General features: G+C 49.1%; 1 protein-coding gene across 1 annotated transcript in view; it reads right to left on the bottom strand.

The window, feature by feature from the left end:
• LOC145357234 (sphingosine-1-phosphate transporter SPNS2-like) overlaps positions 1–18,122 on the bottom strand; it is a 115,782-nt gene that overhangs the window by 49,857 nt on the left and 47,803 nt on the right. Inside the window, exon 3 of the mRNA XM_080210397.1 lies at positions 3,557–3,693. Within this exon, the coding sequence (XP_080066523.1) occupies positions 3,557–3,693 (137 nt within the window). The remainder of the gene's footprint in view (positions 1–3,556; positions 3,694–18,122) is intronic.

The following is an 18,122-nucleotide window of genomic DNA, read 5'->3' on the forward strand; positions in this document are numbered from 1 at the left end:
CTTCAGCGCCTCGAGCTTGCTCCGCCATTTTGGTCAACTCTAAACCTGCCGTAGCCCAACATCGTAAAATCCCTACAGTGCAGAAGGAGGCCATGTAGCCCATTGAGTTCGCACCAACCACAGTCCCACCCAAGCCCTATTCCCACAGCCCCTCATATTCACCCTCCTGACAATAGGGTTAATTTAGCACGGCCAATCCACCGAACCCACATGTCTTTGGACTGCGGGAGGAAACCCACGCAGACACGGGGAGAATGTGCCAACTCCATACAGGCAGTGACCCGAGGCTGGAATTGAACCCGGGTCCCTGGCCCCGTGAGGCAGCCGTGCTAACCGGTGTGCCACCGTGACGCTGCCTTTGATGCCATTACACACAGCAACTGGATTACTGGTGTGTATATTGGGGGGGGGGGGGGGAGTAAGATAACAGGGGGGGTCAGTTATTACCCAGAATCGAGAAACTTGCTCGGTGTACAGTTTCTCGTTTGGACGGGGAGCGGGAATGAACTAGGTGTCTCACAACCGTATCCTACACACGGATGGAGCAGAAAGATTGGAAATTTCACCTGATGCAATGGAACTAACTCCAGCATTCCCGCCCTGAGGACATGAGTGTCTCTTCCTCCTGTGTGGGGATGTTGTTAGCCTGTGTTGTGTTTATTGAGACACTCTGGGTGGCTTCTGCTGCATTACAGGAAGGTGGAGTCCGTCATTTAATTACCTTTTAGAGGCAACATTCTTCAAAAGCAGGAGAGAAGCCTCGTCGACGCTTGAAAACCGTTTCAAAGCTCAAAAACTATGAAATCTGCGCCTTATCTCTTTAATGACAAGCCAAATTTGTGATTCAAAGCTTAAAGCTAAACCCCCTCCGCTCCTGCCTCCCCACACGACTCGATCCATCCCATTCCTGTGTCATGAGTTAACCCTCGTCAAGCTGAGGCAACACGCCTCCGGGAGAGATCGCCTGCTCACAATCACCTCATCTTAATTTTTGTGGTTCGGTTAAAAGAATGATTTGTAGGGTGGTTCAAACGAGGGACTTTTTTTTCGAGGAAATCATAATTTGAAAATTTATAGGTGGAGAACAAAGGGAATCATATTTCTCCTTCCTCCTTGGAGGGAGCCGAGGTACTCGTGCTGGGCAAGGTTTGGAAGACTCGACCCAGCCGGCGCTCCGAGTTGACCACCTTCTCCCGTGGGCAAAGGGTCACCTGCCATTTTGAGGCCCTGTCTCGTTTAAATCTGCTCCTCCTTATAGCCCACCGTGTGAAAATGGGCTTATATACCACCCAAGACGTGGGCTGTCTAGACTTAAAGTGGCGATGGGGAGGGGGGGGGGTGATTTCCACATCAGAAAATAGCCCATCGCCTGAATCCAGCACAGATTCCTCGCCCGAGAATAGGCCCCGTTTCAAAATGGAGATGATAAAAGCAAAATGCTGCGGACAGGATCCTACAGTGCAGACCATTCGGCCCATCGGATCCGTACCGACCACAATCTCACCTGTAACCCCACTTATTTACCCTGCCAATCCCCCCCCCCCACCCCTGACACCAGGGTCAATTTAGCGCGGCCAACTGGAATCTGGGACAAGAACAAGAAAATGCTGGAAAATCTCGGCAGGTCTGACAGCATCTGTGAAGAACTAATAGAGCCAGCGCTTTGAGCTTGACCATCCAGGCTCGAAATGTTGGCTCTTGTCAGACCTGCTGAGATTTTCCGGCCTTTTCTATCTTTGTTTCAAGTAGGCTGCGGCATTGGCGTCAACTCTGAGGCGTTTCCTGCCCCGCTCATATCAAGCAAAGGCAGTGAAAGCTGATCCCGATGCGTTAACGTGCCAGGAATTTCGTTATATTGGCCAAACACAGCAGCAGCATTCCCTGCACAGCACGATCCCACTAGCATCAAAGTCAATCCATTCTGTGATGACATGAATCGAGGGAAGAACATTGGGCTGGGGCAGGCGGCAATATTTTATCTGAAAGACGGCACCTCTGACTGTGCAGCACTCCCGCAGGGTCGTACTGAAGTGCCAGTCTTGGTTACGTGCCCACATCTCTGGGGGTGAACTCAACAGCATATTCCTGAAGGCGGGGGGGGGGGGGGGGGGGGGGGGGGCGCGGTGGTAGGGCGCTTTCTCCTGCTGGACATTTGAACAGGGAGTGTGGATGTGTGCGCTGTCATCTCCGAGGCAAGGAGGCATAAATGTTAAGGTTCTGACCTCCCCACTGAAAGCACATGGGTGTGTAGTCGGGGGTGGGGGGGGGGGGGGGGTGGGGGGGCAGAGCTGTCAAACATGGCCTCCCTCCTGTACCCAAATGGTCAAGATTCATCAATAAATAACGGATACTGGGACTAGAAAACAGAAAACTGGGACCCTGAGGAAAAGGAATTGATGAGGGGTATTGATCGAGTGGATTCATAAGAACATAAGGAATAGGAGCAGGAGTCGGCCATCTAGCCCCTCGAGCCTGCCCCGCCATTCAATAAGATTATGGCTGATCTGGTAGTGGTTCAGTTCCACTTACCCGCCTGCTCCTCACAACCCTTAATTCCCTTATTGGTCGGAAATCTATCTACCCGTGACTTAAACACATTTAACGAGGTAGCCTCCATCACCTCAATGGACAGAGAATTCCAAAGATTCACTACCCTCTGAGAGAAGAAGTTCCTCCCCAACTCTGTTCTAAACTGACTCCCTCTTAACTTGAGGCTGTGCCCTCTCGTTCTGGTTTCCTTTCTAAGTGGAAATAATAATCTCTCTGCTTCTACCCTGTCTAGTTCCTTCATTATAAGTCTCCATAAGATCTCTCCTCAGCCTTCTGAACTCTTAACAAGTACAGGCCCAATCTACTCAATCTCTCTCCTCATGAGTTAACCCAGATTCTCAGAGGCTTTTACAAGAGGACACGGGTTTGGGGTGCTGGGGAGTGGGTACAGAGGAGGTGTCAGGGGTAAGATTTTCAGAGGGTGCTGGGGCGGTGGTGGTGGAGGCGGATTCGATGGGGTCTTTGAAGAGACTTTTGGGTAACTACATGGAACTTAGTAAGAGAGAGGGTAATAGGTAAGTCTAGTAGGTAGGGACATGTTCGGCCAACTTGTGGGCCGAAGGGTCTATTTGTGATGTAGTGTTTTTTTCCATGTCTCTGGAAGAGTGGATGGGGCCTAATTTAACTTGATTTCTTGGTATCGCAAGTCGGCTTACGTTAACACTGCAAATCCCCGAGTCTGGCGCTCGTCCGGGTACAATTCAGCAACGGCCGATAACCAGCAAGTTTTTCGGACGGTCGGAGGAAACCCACGCAGACACGGGGAGGGCGTGCAGACTCCGGACAGACGGTGACCCGAGCCCGGAATCGAACCCGGGTCCCTGGCAGCTGCCAACCCACCGCGCCGCCCCGGCGAGGGAGGCGCGAAGTTCAAATAAGAAAACAAAGTTCAACAACAACAACTGTGCAGGAAATGACATCACATCCCCACACAACGTGGCGCCATCCGGAACGGGGAGGGCGGGGGTGAGAGGGCGGGGTGTCGCCCCGACAACACTGAACTCACCGGCTTGGTGATGAAGGAGCTGATGAGGGTGACAGCCGACCAGAAGAATATCCCGCAGCTCAGGATGAACTTCCTGTTGAAACGGTCGCCAAGGAAACCGAAGATCGGGGTGGCCACCATGAAGCTGCAGATGAAGACTGGGAGAGAAAAATCAGAGGCGTCAAACGCGGGAGGTTTTCGCGATGGGTCAATGAAGTAAATGCTGCCTCCAGACTCCACGCCAACTTTTGATCTCCCTGGTTTGTATCAGATTTGCCATAAATACTGTACAGTTTTTGTTTTATTGGGCTTCAGTGACGCGATCAGACACATCGATCACCTGCAGGCCCCCACTTTCTGCACCATCCCTTATGTCAAACCAAGGCCCTGGTTTTGTTGTCAAGGGAACCTGAAAGATCCCATGATGCAATGGGAAGAAACGCCCACAGGTTTTCTCCAGCACCCTGCCCAACATTTATGATTTTGTTTTATTCATCCGTGGGATGTGGGCATCGCTGGCAAAGTCAGCATTTATTGCCCATCCTAATAACCCTTGAACTGAGAGCTTGCTAGGCCATTTCAGACAGTCACCCACATTGTTTCTAGAGTCACATGTAGGCCAGACTGGGTAAGGATGGCAGATTTCCTGCCCTGAAGGACATTAGTGAACCAGACGAGGTTTTTCTGACAATGAGAATTAATAGATTCTTAATTCCAGATTTTATTTTATTGAATTCAAATTCCACCAACTGCGGGATTCGAATCCGGGTCCCCCAGAACATTGGCTGAGTTTTCTGGATTAATGGTCTAGCGATCTCGGCAAAATACTGCCAATGTTTGGAAATGAGATCAAAAATGCTGGAAAATCTCAGCGGGTCTGGCAGCACCTGTGAAGGGAGAAGCAGAGTTGATGTTTCAGAATGAAATGACCCTTCCACAGAACCATGCTCACTGCTGAGATTTTAGCCAGCGTTCTCTGCTTGTATTGTGGCTAATGCAGATTGTCTCCAGCTAAGGGTCCTCGGTTGCAGACACCTCAGGCAAAAAGGCAGCACCTCTGACAATGTGACACAGCTTCAGTTAGAGTTGATAACTCTCCAGGATTGGCCTGGAGTCTCCAGGAAGCATAGAATCCGTACGGTACAGAAGGAGGCCATTCCCATTCCAGCCCTTTTGCCATAACCTGACACACATTTTACTCTGCTAATCTCCCTGAACACTAAGGGGAAATTTAGCACAGCCAATCAGCCTAACCCACACATCTTTGGAGTGTGGGAGGAAACCCACGCAGACATGGGGAGGATGTGCAGACTCCATACAGACAGTGACCCGAGGCTGGAATTGAACCCAGGTCCCCGACGCTGTGAGGCAGCAATGCTAAGCAGATCCCTGCTGGGTGCGCAATCCTGAAGGAAAAACAGTGGGACATTAAAAAAAGACTCATTAAAAAAAGACCCATTAAACAAGACCAGAGAATTCAGGCCTGAATCTCATGATACCTTTGTTTGAATATCTCTTTTTGCCATATATAAAAATATTGAAAATGTGATAGATTGTCACACCTCACTCAATGAGTCTCTTTGCTTTCTAATTGGGCGAATGGGCCAGGAACTGGCAAATGGAATTTAATATTCGCAAGTGCGAGGTGGTCCACTTTGGTAGGAATAATGGTAGGAAGGACTATTACTTACGTGGCGAAAAACTGCAGCATGCGACGGTGCAGAGGGACCTCGGGGTCCTTGTGCATGAGTCGCAAAAACCCAGCCTGCAGGTGCAGCAGGTGGTCAGGAACGCGAATGGGATGCTGGCCTTCATAGCGAGGGGGATTGAATATAAAAGTAGGGAGGTCTTGCTGCAACTGTACAGGGCACTGGTGAGGCCGCAGCTGGAGTACTGTGTGCAGTTTTGGTCGCCGCACTTACGCAAGGATATTTTGGCCTTGGAGGGAGTGCAGAGGAGGTTTACTAGGCTGATACCGGAGTTGAGGGGGTTGAGCTATGAGGAGAGGCTGAATAAACTAGGCTTGTACTCGTTAGAGTTTAGAAGAATGAGGGGAGATCTCATTGAGACGTATAAGATGATGAATGGGATGGATAGGATAGAGGTAGAGAGATTCTTCCCGCTCAGAAAGGACGGTAGGATTAGGGGGCACAGCCTCAAGATAAAGGGGGGGCGGTTTAGATCGGAGTTGAGGAGGAACTTCTTCGCTCAAAGGCTGGTGAATCTCTGGAATTCTCTGCCCGTTGAGGTGGTGGAGGCTGCCTCGCTAAATATTTTTAAGACGCGGGTTGATGGGTTTTTGATAAGCGAGGGGATTAAGGGTTATGGGGAGAGGGCGGGAATGTGGAACTGAGCCACGACAGATCAGCCATGATCTTATTGAATGGCGGGGCAGGCTCGAAGGGCTAGATGGCCTACTTCTGCTCCTATTTCTTATGTTCTTAAGACGCTGAACGTTTCAAAAATGGACACGTTGGCTTATTAATGGCTGCAACCTAGGGGCTGGTCACGTGATGAGACGTCCAGGAATCCGCCTAACCACAGTTAGCCACCCTACCGGGCAGCACGGTAGCACAGTGGGTTAGCACTGCTGCTTCATGGCTCCAGGGTTCGATTCCCGGTTCGGGTCACTGTCTGTGTGGAGTTTGCACATTCTCCCCGTGTCTGCATGGGTTTCCTCCGGGTGCTCTGGTTTCCTCCCATAGTCCAAAGATGTGCGGGTTAGGTTGATTGGCTGTGCTAAGAAATTGCCCCTTAGTGTCCAGGGATGTGTAGGTTAGAGGGATGAGTGGGTATAATATAGGGGGTAGGGCCTGGCTGGGATTGTGTTCGGTGCAGACTCGATGGGCTGAAGGGACTCTTTCTGCACTGTAGGGTTCTACGATTCTATCTTCACTGATCAATCATTAGTTTAGGTTTTGTGCTCAAGTTTCTGGAATGGGATTCGAACCCACAGCCTTTGGATTCTTCCCAGTGAGCAATAGGTAACTCCGAGCGAGGGGAATCACTGTCTCTCGCTGTTCATTGGAGACACAGGCCCCGTCACTGGCCAACAAATTGCACCCAATCAGGCAGAAAATGGTAATAAACGGACCCCCGGGGGGTTTCGATCCTCAAAGGGTTAAACCAATCAGTGCTTGGGCTCACTTTCGAAAGCAGCAACGTGGATTAATTTCAACGGGAGTGAGTGATTTTTTTCACTCGACATTCCTGGGGGATCTGTATCCCGGAATGAGGTTCTGCTCAAACAGCCAAGTCATTGTGAACAATGAAATAACTTCATTTGGTAGCTCAACGCTGTGAGTCCCAAACGAGCGCGATCGATGAGACACGAGGCAGGGCTGACATTAACATCCAGCCTTCACATTCTCTCAGCTGTCACCCCCACGTTACTCAAAATACTGAGTGGCAACATCGGGAGGGGTGTGTGTGTGTGAAAGAGAGAGGAGGGAGTATGAGTGTGAGGAGTGTGTGTGTGGGGGGGGTTGCTGGGGGAATGCATGCATACCAAAGAGAGACTGTATGTGTGAGAGAGACAGTGTGCATGTGTGTGACTGTGTGTGTGTGTGTGTGTGTGTGTAGACTGAGTGTGTGCATGTGTGTGTGGGGAAGCCTGGGGGAACGCATGCATACCAAATAGAGAGTGTATGTGTGAGAGAGACAGTGTGCATGTGTCTGACTGTGTGTGTGACTGTGTGAGCAAGACTGTGTGTGTGTGTGTGTGTGTGTGTGTGTGTGTGTGTGTGTGTGTGTGGCATGACTGCTCATTGTATGTGTGCCTGAGAGAGATTGATAACACTGTGTGACTCAGAGATTGTGGCCCTGATCCAATGGCCCACTAACTGTGGGCCTGTAATAGCTTCTAAATCTTGGGAGTGGATCAAAACGGAATTCTCCCGCCGAGATCTCAGTTTTGTTCCTTCCCCGCACTCCTTCCTACCTCCAACTTCACTGAATCACCCAATCGGGGGGTCATGTCACGCTGGTAAGAATCACCTCGGATTTTCAAAGAGAAAATCAGCTGTGGTGACCATACTGGGAGCACAGGTACGGGTAATAGTCCTTGCAATAACCAAAATAGTGTCAGTTTGAACTCAGCATTAAGTTCACAGTGCCCTGCTGAGCTGGATTTATTCCCGTGTGAACAATGCCCCACTCCCTCTCCCCTAATTGGATCTGTCAGAAATAAGAGTGGGAGTTCCACGTTCCAGTTCCAGCTTTTATAAATCTGCAGAATCTTCCTCACTCCAGGAAAATCCAGCCTAGTGTGTTTGACTTTGATTTGATTTGCTTTGTTATTATTGTCACATGTATTAAGTGACAAGTATTGTTTCTCACGCACTATACAAAGCATACCGTGAATAGAGAAGGAAAGGAGAGAGTGCAGAATGTAGTGTTACAGTCATAGCTAGGGTGTAGAGAAACTTAATGCGAGATAGATCCATTCAAAAGTCTGACAGCAGCAGGGAAGAAGCTGTTCTTGAGTCGGTTGGTACATGACCTCAGACTTTTGTATCTTTTTCCCAATGGAAGAAGGTGGAAGAGAGAATGCCTGGGATGGTGTGTGTGTGTGTGTGTGTGTGTGTGTGTGTGTGTGTGTGTGTGTGTGTGTGTGTGTGTGTGTGTGTGTGTGTGTGTGTGTGTGTGTGTGTGTGTGTGTGTGTGTGTGTGCGCGCGCGCGGTGCTGCTTTGCCAAGGCAGCCGGGAGTGTAGACAGAGTCAGTGGATGGGAGGCTGGTTTGTCTCTGACTGAGAGAGAGTGACTGTGTGAGTGAGAGAGAGTGAGTGATCGTGAGTGCGAGTGAGAGTGTTAGTGCGTGAGTGCAAGTGAGAGTGTGAATATATGAGTGTGAGTGCGTGAGCATGAGTAAGAGCGCGCGGGTAACTTTGTATGAATGAGTGAGTGTGAGTGCAAATGTGTATGTGAGTGAATGAGTGTGTGTTAATGTGAGTGAGTGAGTGTGAGTGTATGCATGCGTATGAGAGTACGAGAGTGAGTGAGTGTGTGAGTGTGAATGAATGAGTGTGAATGAATGAGTGTGTGTGAGCTTGAGTATGAGAATAGATGTAAGTGAGAGTGAGTGTGAATGAATGAGTGTGTGAGCTTGAGTATGAGAATAGATGTAAGTGAGAGTGAGTGTGAGAGTGAATAAATGTGAGCAAGAGTGTGAGTGAATGTGCCATTACTCCATGCATTGTGCTGGATAACTTAAAGCTCCTCAGAAGGCAGCCAGACTATAAAAGAGCTTAAAAAACTCTAAAAATAACAGATAGATGTTCTGACCTCTCAGCCACAAATCCACAGAGGGAATGATAATTCTTGGTAACGGATCAATTTGTTTTTTTTCCCACTAACAATTCAATTTTCAAAAGCTCTTGGAGCTTCCCATTGAGTAGTGGTGAAGTAAATCCTTAACTGAATTGTGTAGATCTCACAGGGCAATAGCCCAGTTTGACTCGCACAGTTAGATTGAAGCAGAAAGCCATTGAACCAAAGAAAACTCCTAGAAATGGAATAAACTCAGCCCCTGATCTCCGTCGGGGCACTGTGTGTATTCCAATACAGAAGCACATCCCATTTATAGTGCCAAGCTCGAACCACCCCCCCCCACAATGTGTTGTTGCTTTATAGCAGACAGTTCTTATTCTCAATAATTGAGTTCTTAATCCGGGTTGATATTCCAGGGCAGTACGGAAGGAGCAAACTCCTTAACATTGCCCACCTCAGCGTGGCAGAGTCTAAATTGATTAACGGTTCCAAGAAGGAGATAGATACATTTCTCATTAAGGAAAGGGGGAAGAGGGATATGGGCAATGGGTGGGGAGATAGATTTGAGACCAGGGAGAGATCAGCCGTGATCCCTTGGAATGGCACAGCAGGTTCAAAGGACTGGATTTGCCAATCTCTACTCTTAATTCCCATGTTCACCGCAGAATGCTTTCCGACATTTTAATCTTATTGGCTGCATTGGAGCGTAAACATTTTCATTTATATTGAAACAAGATTGGGGAATGCTGGAGAACCTCAGCAGGTCTGGCAGCATCAGTAAGAAGTCTGACAACACCAGGTTTAAGTCCAACCGATTTATTTGATAGTAAACTCACAAGCTTTCGAGGTTTCCCTCTTTGTCAGGTGAATGGAGAGTTCTGGCCTCAGACAGAGCATATAACAGCACAGGCAGTTTACAGATTACTGATTAGAATGCGAATCTTTACACCTAACCTGCTGTTCAAGTCTTAAAGTGGCCGACAATGTGAGTGGAAGGAGCACTGATCACAGGTTAAAGAGATGTGTATTGTCTCCAGACAGTACAGTAAGTGAGGTTTTGCAAACCCAGGCAAGTCATGGGGGTTACAGATAGTGCGACATGAACCCCAGATCCCGGTTGACGCCGTCCTCATATGTGCGGAACTTGGCTCAGCGACTCTGCGCTGTCGTGTGTCGTGAAGGCCGTCTTGGAGAATGTTTACCTGAAGGTCAGAGCCCCCGACCACATTGTTAACCACTTTAAGACTTGAACAGCAGGTTAGGTGTAAAGATTCGCATTCTAATCAGTAATCTGTAAACTGTCTGTGCTGTTATATGCTCTGTCTGAGGCCAGAACTCTCCATTCACCTGACGAAGAGGGAAACCTCAAAAGCTTGTGAGTTTACTATCAAATAAATCGGTTGGACTTAAACCTGGTGTTGTCAGACTTCTTACTGTGTTTACCCCAGTCCAACGCTGGCATCTCCACATCATGAGCATCAGTAAGGAGAGAAAGCAGAGTTACCGTTCCAAATCCTCTGTCAGAACTAAGGAGAGGGAGAATGTCTTAGAGATTAAATCTAAAGCTGCCAAACTCTACATTGGGTGCTGCAAAATGGCCAACTAGGAGATGCTTTTCCACCATCTAGTCATGACCTCAGGACATCCTAATCTTACTGTGCAGGAGAAGGCCATTCAGTCCATCGAGTTTCACTCACAACAATCCCACCCAGGCCAAAAGAAAATCAGGTACTGTACACAGAATGGAGATCGGAAAATCTACAGGACTAATACCTATATAAAAATCCAGGAGACTGTTCCCACTGAAGAGACTCTGTCTCCTAATAACTGTCCCTTACCACCCTGAGTGAAAGAGTCACAATGTGGGGAGAGTGTTCTGTACCAGATCGGATAGTCCCAGCACTGGAAAGAACAGAAAGCCAATCTAAAGGGGAGGACAAACTGTTTGCAATATGACTGCAATAGGGCGGCACAGTGGGTTAGCACTGCTGCTCTACAGCTCCAGGGTCCTGGGTTCGATTCCCGGCTCGGGTGACTGTCTGTGTGTGGAGTTTGCACATTCTCCTCGTGTCTGCGTGGGTTTCCTCCCACAGTCCAAAGATGTGTGGGTTAGGTTGATTGGCCGTGCTAAGAAATTGCCCCTTAGTGTCCAGGGGTGTGTAGTGGGTATAATATGTCGGGATATGGGGGCAGGGCCTGGGTGGGATTGTGTTCGGTGCAGACTCGATGGGCTACTGCACTGTAGGGTTCTATGTCTACCGTTAACTAACTGGAAACCTGAACACTTTGAGATCACGCGTTGACTTATTGCGACATTAAGAACATTAAATTCAAACTTAAAACAATAAGGATGTGATCAAGGGTGAGAGATTGGAAAGCGTGGACGTGGCTACGTGACTGCTTGGGATTCACCAGCGACACAGCCTTGAACAATTAGCTGCCCATTATCCTGCGCACTGCAGAGTGATGGGAGGGATCTGTTATTGCACGATAAAGAAATGTTTCTTTAAATACATCAGTGTAAATGATCAGATCTTGCTGCCGGTGTATAAGGAACGCAGTGGTGTTGGACTCAAAACAGGAAACACACTCTGTAACTTTCCTTCCCATGTTTACCCATATGTGACATTCCAGTCAAGTTTACGGGAAGGGAACTTGATTAACAGCAGACACCGCTGAAGTAAAAGTCTCGCTGTCACCACGGTGTCGCTGCCCACTTCCAATCCTCAGTGATCATTAAAATGTGACCAACGTCTCCTAGGGACCATTTGAATATCTGTTAGACTGTGGGGTTGTACAGTTCCTAGGATTCACCACTCTGTCTCCCATAGACACACGGGCTGTGTTGGAGTTTAGAAGGATGAGGGGGAGATCTTATAGAGATGTATAAGGTAGTAAGAACATAAGAAATAGGAGCAGGAGTAGGCCATCTAGCCCCTCGAGCCTGCCCCGCCATTCAATAAGATCATGGCTGATCTGAAGTGGATCAGTTCCACTTTTCCGCCCTCTCCCCATAACCCTTAATCCTCTCGCTTATCAAAAACCTATCTACCCGCGTCTTAAATATATTTAGCGAGGCAGCCTCCACCACTTCAACGGGCAGAGAATTCCAGAGATTCACCACCCTTTGAGTGAAGAAGTTCCTCCTCAACTCCGTTCTAAACCGCCCCCCCTTTATCTTGAGGCTGTGCCCCCTAGTCCTTCTGTCCTTTCTGAGCAGGAAGAGCCTCTCCACCTCTATCCTATCCATCCCATTCATCACCTTGTATGTCTCAATGAGATCTCCCCTCATTCTTCGAAACTCTAACGAGTACAAGCCTAGTTTATTCAGCCTCTCCTCATAGCTCAACCCCCTCAACTCCGGTATCAGCCTAGTAAACCTCCTCTGCACTCCCTCCAAGGCCAAAATACCCTTGCGTAAGTGCGGCGACCAAAACTGCACACAGTACTCCAGGAAGGGGACTAATGAAGGGGATGGATAGGGTAGAGGTGGAGAGATTCTTCCCGCTTAGACAGGATAGCAGGACTAGAGGGCACAGCCTCAAGATAAGAGGGGGGGTGCAGTTTAGATCAGAGTTGAGGAGGAACTTCTTCACCCAAAGGGTGGTGAATCTCTGGAATTCTCTGCCCGTTGAAGTGGTGGAGGCTGCCTCGCTAAATATATTTAAGTCACGGGTAGATAGATTTCTGATAGACAGGGGAATTAAGGGTTATGGGGAGAGAGCGGGAAAGTGGAACTGATCCACTTCAGATCATCCATGATCTTATTGAATGGCGGAGCAGGCTGGAAGGGCTAGATGGCCTACTCCTGCTCCTATTTCTTATGTTTTTATGTGTGTGTCCTGGTTACTGCCAATTAATTGCAGTGGGTGATTTAGCAGAATGGTATTGGGGGGTGAGTTAATTAGATTTGATTTATTATAGTCACATGTATTAGTATACAGTGAAAAATATTGTTTCTTGTGTGCTACACAGACTGTTCATAGAGAAGGAGAGGGTGCAGAATGTAGTGTTACAGTTGTACTAGGGGGTGTAGAGAAAGATCAGCTTAGTGCGAGGTGGGTCCATTCAAAAGTCTGATGGCAACAGGGAAGAAGCTGTCCTTGAGTCAAATGGTACGTGACCTCAGACTTTTGTATCTTTTTCCCAATGGAAGAAGGTGGAAGAGAGAATGTTCATGGGGTCCTTGATTATGCTGGCTGCTTCTCCAAGGCAGCGGGGAGTGGCTGGGAGGCTGGTTTGCGTGATGGATTGGGCTACATTCACGACCCTTTGTAATGACTGAAGAAGCTGGGTTGCTGTGCTTATGATGTGGAGATGCCGGCGTTGGACTGGGGTAAACACAGTAAGATGTCTCACAACACCAGCTTAGAGTCCAGCAGGTTTATTTGACAGTAATCCCACAAGTTTTCGGAAACAGTGTTCCTTCGTCAGGTGTGTGGAACGTTGGAATGGAGAAACTGTTTCCACTATTGAGGGGGGTGGGGAGGGGGGGCATCTGGAATGCCCACGGCATCAAGTCCTACTCGGGCACCTTCCTGGGCAACTGTCGGCCTTCCTTGAAGTCAAGGACCTCAAGTAGGGACCACCAACTGGTGGCCAGGCAGGCTACTGTGTGACTCTATAAATCTAGGGCAAGAGTCCAGTCTACGGGACATTCTAAGATAGGGGATAGAGTAGGTTTGGTGCGTTTACAGATTGGGTGGTAAGAGTTAACACAGATATTGTCACCATGCAACAGTATGTTCCCAAAAGTATAAAGACTAATTGACCCAGAAGGAGAAGGGCTGGAGAGATTGGGTCCTGAAGACCCACGGCCTCTGCCCTACTCATCCAGAGGTCAGCCGACACGATGCCTCCATTTCACTCCCAAAGATCTCCGTTAAGGGGCCTCCAGGTTAGGCTTGCGAGGTTGCCGGCTCGGCCTACAGGCTAGGCCCTTGCCTATTCCCCAGTTCCCGAGCTGCCGCCCATCCCCACAGAGTCAGCCCAGCCAGCCAAATGTTGGGGTTGCTCTCCATCCCGCACCACCCCCAACCCTCCACCACCGCTCCCCACAGGCCTGCTAATTTCAAAATTAAAATAAAACGCCCAACAAGATGATTAGAATTTAATTGGTTAGCAATTTACAGCAATCCCGTTGCCAGTATCGCTTGTTGGCTTAGATCCCACTCCAGAGACCTGGGCACCGAGGCTGACTGCTGAGGGAGTGCTGCAGTGATGGAGGTACAGCCCTTCAGGGCACACACTAAACTGCCTGCCTGTAAAAGATCCCGCGACACACCACTGCCAACGTACGACTTGGGAACAGGAATAGGCCCATTCGGCCCATCGAGCTTGCTCTCCCATTCAATAAGATCATTCAATGCTCTGACCTTGACCCCACATTCCTGCCGACCCCCCCCCACCTTTTGTTTATCCTGAATCCAGCTCTCCTTCAAAATGTTCACTGCGCAGAATTTTACAGACTCGCCCGCCGGCGGAATTTTCCAGTCCCGCCGCAGCCGAGTCTGTAAAATTCCGCCCTGCTTCCACCATCTTCCAAGGAAGGGAGTTCCGGACTCGCGACCCTCTTGAAAGAATTCCTCCTTGTCTGCCTCTTAAATAGGCAACCCCTTATTTTTAATCTGTGACCGCCCCCCCCACAAGTTCCTGATCTTCCCACAAGAGGAAAAATCCACCCTGACAACAACACTCTGGGATTTCAAAGCTTTCAACCAATCTTACTCTTCCAATCTCCGGCAGCTACGAGCCGAGACTGTCCAACCTTTCGTTTTTTGGAAGAAAAGAAGGGAATTTATCCCGTGTCCTGCCCACTGTTTGTCCCACTACACGATACTCGCTGTTAAATAATAATTTAAAAAAAATAACCCCGATGGTTTACTATGCTGGAATTTGTGGGATCTTGCTGTGCACCACCAACTTGCACCTCAGGACAGGACGGACGTCCTTCGTGAAGCAGTCTGGGACGCGGGGGTAGGGGAGGGGGACGGCGTGTGCTCGCTCGATGCGTGAAGAACCTGAAATGTTTGATTGCAGCGGGTTGGGCAGTGTTGGCAGTTTGCCCGCTGTAGAACTGCGTAAGGCGGCCTGGCGGTCCTCCATCCCGCAGGGGTGGTGGTGGAGGGGGAGAGAGGGAATCCACACGAGCGCTATCGTTGTCACGCTTGCTTGTGAGCAGATCTTTTGCAAGCCAGGCCAGGTTCCAGGAAGCAGGAGGCCAAAGAGGTGGAGGATGTGGCCATTACTCCTGACGAAATGCCAAGCATTTTCTGAGGACAACTAACATCCTTTTTTACTGGATTGTGTCGGCTGTGTGTCAACATAACAAAGGTCTCTCCTATGGTCTCGACAAACGTTTGCTTTATCCGTAGAGCGTGCAAGAAACAATACTTTTCACTGCATCGCAATCCAATCAAATAAAACGGAATTTATTTTATCTTATGCAATATGTACAGATTGCCTTAACTGTAGCCTGATGGGTGGTTTCCCCTTTTCTCCATGGTTTGATGCTGGGCAGGACATCCAGGCGGGCCACATCTCACCACAAAACTCGACAAAGGCTTTGGAAAGGTTACCCTCCCAGCTCTGGGGTCACTCTCCTCATGACCCCACGAGGCGGAGATTCCGGAAGACAAAGGCCTCAACCACCTTTGTCAGAAACTTTTACGGGGCGGAACCTTCCAGACTGACCCGCAGCAGGAAGCTGGGCGATTGGGGGGGTGGGGGGGGGGATGAATTTGTCGGGAGGCCAAGAACCAGTTTCCCCATGGTGGGATGAGTTTTAGCAGTTCAGTTACCAGGGCTCGTTAGGCCGGCAGAGGCTCCTGGTTAAAAACTTGCATGTTATTTGCTCATTAAAACTCGCCAGTATTAAACTCCCTCTCCAAACTCCTGAAATTCCTCACTTTTACAGTGCTAGGGTTCGATTCCGGCCTCGGGTCACTGTCTGCACATTCCCCCCATGTCTGCATGGGTTTTCCCCTGGTGCTCCAGTTTATAAGAACATAAGAAATAGGAGCAGGAGTAGGCCATCTAGCCCTTCGAGCCTGCCCCGCCATTCAATAAGATCATGGCTGATCTGAAGTGGATCAGTTCCACATTCCCGCCCTCTCCCCATAACCCTTAATCCCCTCAACTCCGGTATCAGCCTAGTAAACCTCCTCTGCACTCCCTCCAAGGCCAAAATATCCTTGCGTAAGTACGGTGACCAAAACTGCACACAGTACTCCAGCTGCGGCCTCACCAGTGCCCTGTACAGTTGCACACACTTAGACCGCAGAAGACAGTATACTTTAAGACTTGAACAGCAGGTTAGGTGTAAAGATTCGCACTCTAATCAGTAATCTGTAAACTGTCTGTGCTGTTATATGCTCTGTCTGAGGCCAGAACTCTCCATTCACCTGACGAAGAGGGGAAACCCCGAAAGCTTGTGAGTTTACTATCAAATAAATCGGTTGGATTTAAACCTGGCGTGGACAGACTTCTTACTGTGTTGACCCCACTTCAAACAGCGAAGTAGTTTGGGAAATCCTGAGGCCAGGAGAGGCGCTATAAAAATGCAATCCTTTGCCTTCCAAGGGAAGGAAAGAAATTAAAAGTGAGGAATCTCCTCAGGTTTCAAGAAACTGCTGTTTAATGATTGGTAAGAAATCAGGAGCAGATTCCCAGCTGTCTGAGCTATCGATCTGGTGTCATTTTGCCCTTAACCACAATTAATTACAGTCTTAATTCCAATCAGCCTGCTTTCGGATGAGATGCACACTGCCCTGAGGGGCAGGGAGGGTTTAAAAGACAAGGTCAGACTGGAATTTGTCAACGCGATAGGTTTGCCGTGAATAGTCACGGCAACAGGGCTGGCTGCAAAGCTGGATAGTAGTCATGATGTGGAGATGCCGGCGTTGGACTGGGGTAAATGCAGTAAGAAGTCTGACAACACCAGGTTAAAGTCCAACTGATTTATTTGATAGTAAACTCACAAGCTTTCGAGGTTTCCCTCTTCGTCAGGTGAATGGAGAGTTCTGCCGTCAGACAGAGCATATAAAGCACTGACAGTTTATAGATTACTGGTTAGAATGCGAGTCTTTACACCTAACCTGCTGTTCAAGTCTTAAAGTGGTTAACAATGTGGTCGGGGGCTCTGACCTTCGGGTAAACGTTCTCCAAGGCGGCCTCCACGACACACGACAGCGCAGAGTCGCTGAGCAGAGACTGATAGCCAAGTTCCGCACACATGAGGACGGTCTCGACAGGGATCTTGGGTTCATGTCGCACTATCTGTAACCCCCGTGACTTGCCTGGGTTTGCAAAACCTCACTTACTGTACTGTCTGGAGACAATACACATCTCTTTAACCTGTGATCAGTACTCCTTCCACTCACATTGTTAACCACTTTAAGACTTGAACAGCAGGTGAGGTGTAAAGATTCACATTCTAATCAGTAATCTCTAAACTGTCTGTGCTGTTATATGCTCTGTCTGAGGCCAGAACTCTCCATTCACCTGACAAAGAGGGAAACCCCGAAAGCTTGTGGATTTACTATCAAATAAATCAGTTGGACTTAAACCTGGTGTTGTCAGACTGCTTACTGGACAAAGCTGGAGACAGGTGTAGCCCCAACTCAGCAACATGGAAATGATCAACGCCAGGGACCCCTCACAAGGAGAGGGGTTTGAGAATGGTTAAATGCTCTGGTCTGCGGGCAGGGGCCTCCCTACCTCCGCCAGATCTGACCTCACCGCTCGCAAATTATTGTTTGCGCTGTGGGGTTATTAGGCCAATGAATGGGTTTGTGAATGTGTTTGATTGACAGAAGCCTGAAGGGTGTCTGCGGTGGAGAGGCCGAGGGCTGGTGGAGCAGACAATGCGGTCGCACCTGTTCCAACGGCACGGGGCGATCCCACTGCTCCAATGAGAGATAGGGCCACTCCCAGCCCCTCAGGCTGCATCTCGTCTCTGAGGGGCGCGAACTTATGCGTTGGGGAGCATTCCAACTCCCAGGTCTGACTGAGAACACCAGGGTCTGACTGAACACACCTCCCTGTGACGTCGGGAGTTCCTGGAATCCAGCACTGATTTTAAATATATCAAACCAGACAGAGGAACTGGTGAGGCCATTCAGCCCCTTGAGCCTGCCCTGCTACCCCTGGCTGCTCTGTACCTCTATTCACCTCACGTTTTCTCTCTCAACGCACAAACCTCGCTAAAAATCTCTCAATCGCCATTCTGCCGTTTTCTGGGGAATGTTCTTAGTTTTATTTGAAGGATTACAGCCTAATTTCACTCCTAAAGGCCGAGACACTTGTGGCCTCGTGACA

Source organism: Carcharhinus amblyrhynchos, chromosome 23, assembly GCF_965287045.1.
Source record: "Carcharhinus amblyrhynchos chromosome 23, sCarAmb.v2.hapA, whole genome shotgun sequence".
Taxonomy (NCBI): Eukaryota; Metazoa; Chordata; class Chondrichthyes; order Carcharhiniformes; family Carcharhinidae; genus Carcharhinus; species Carcharhinus amblyrhynchos.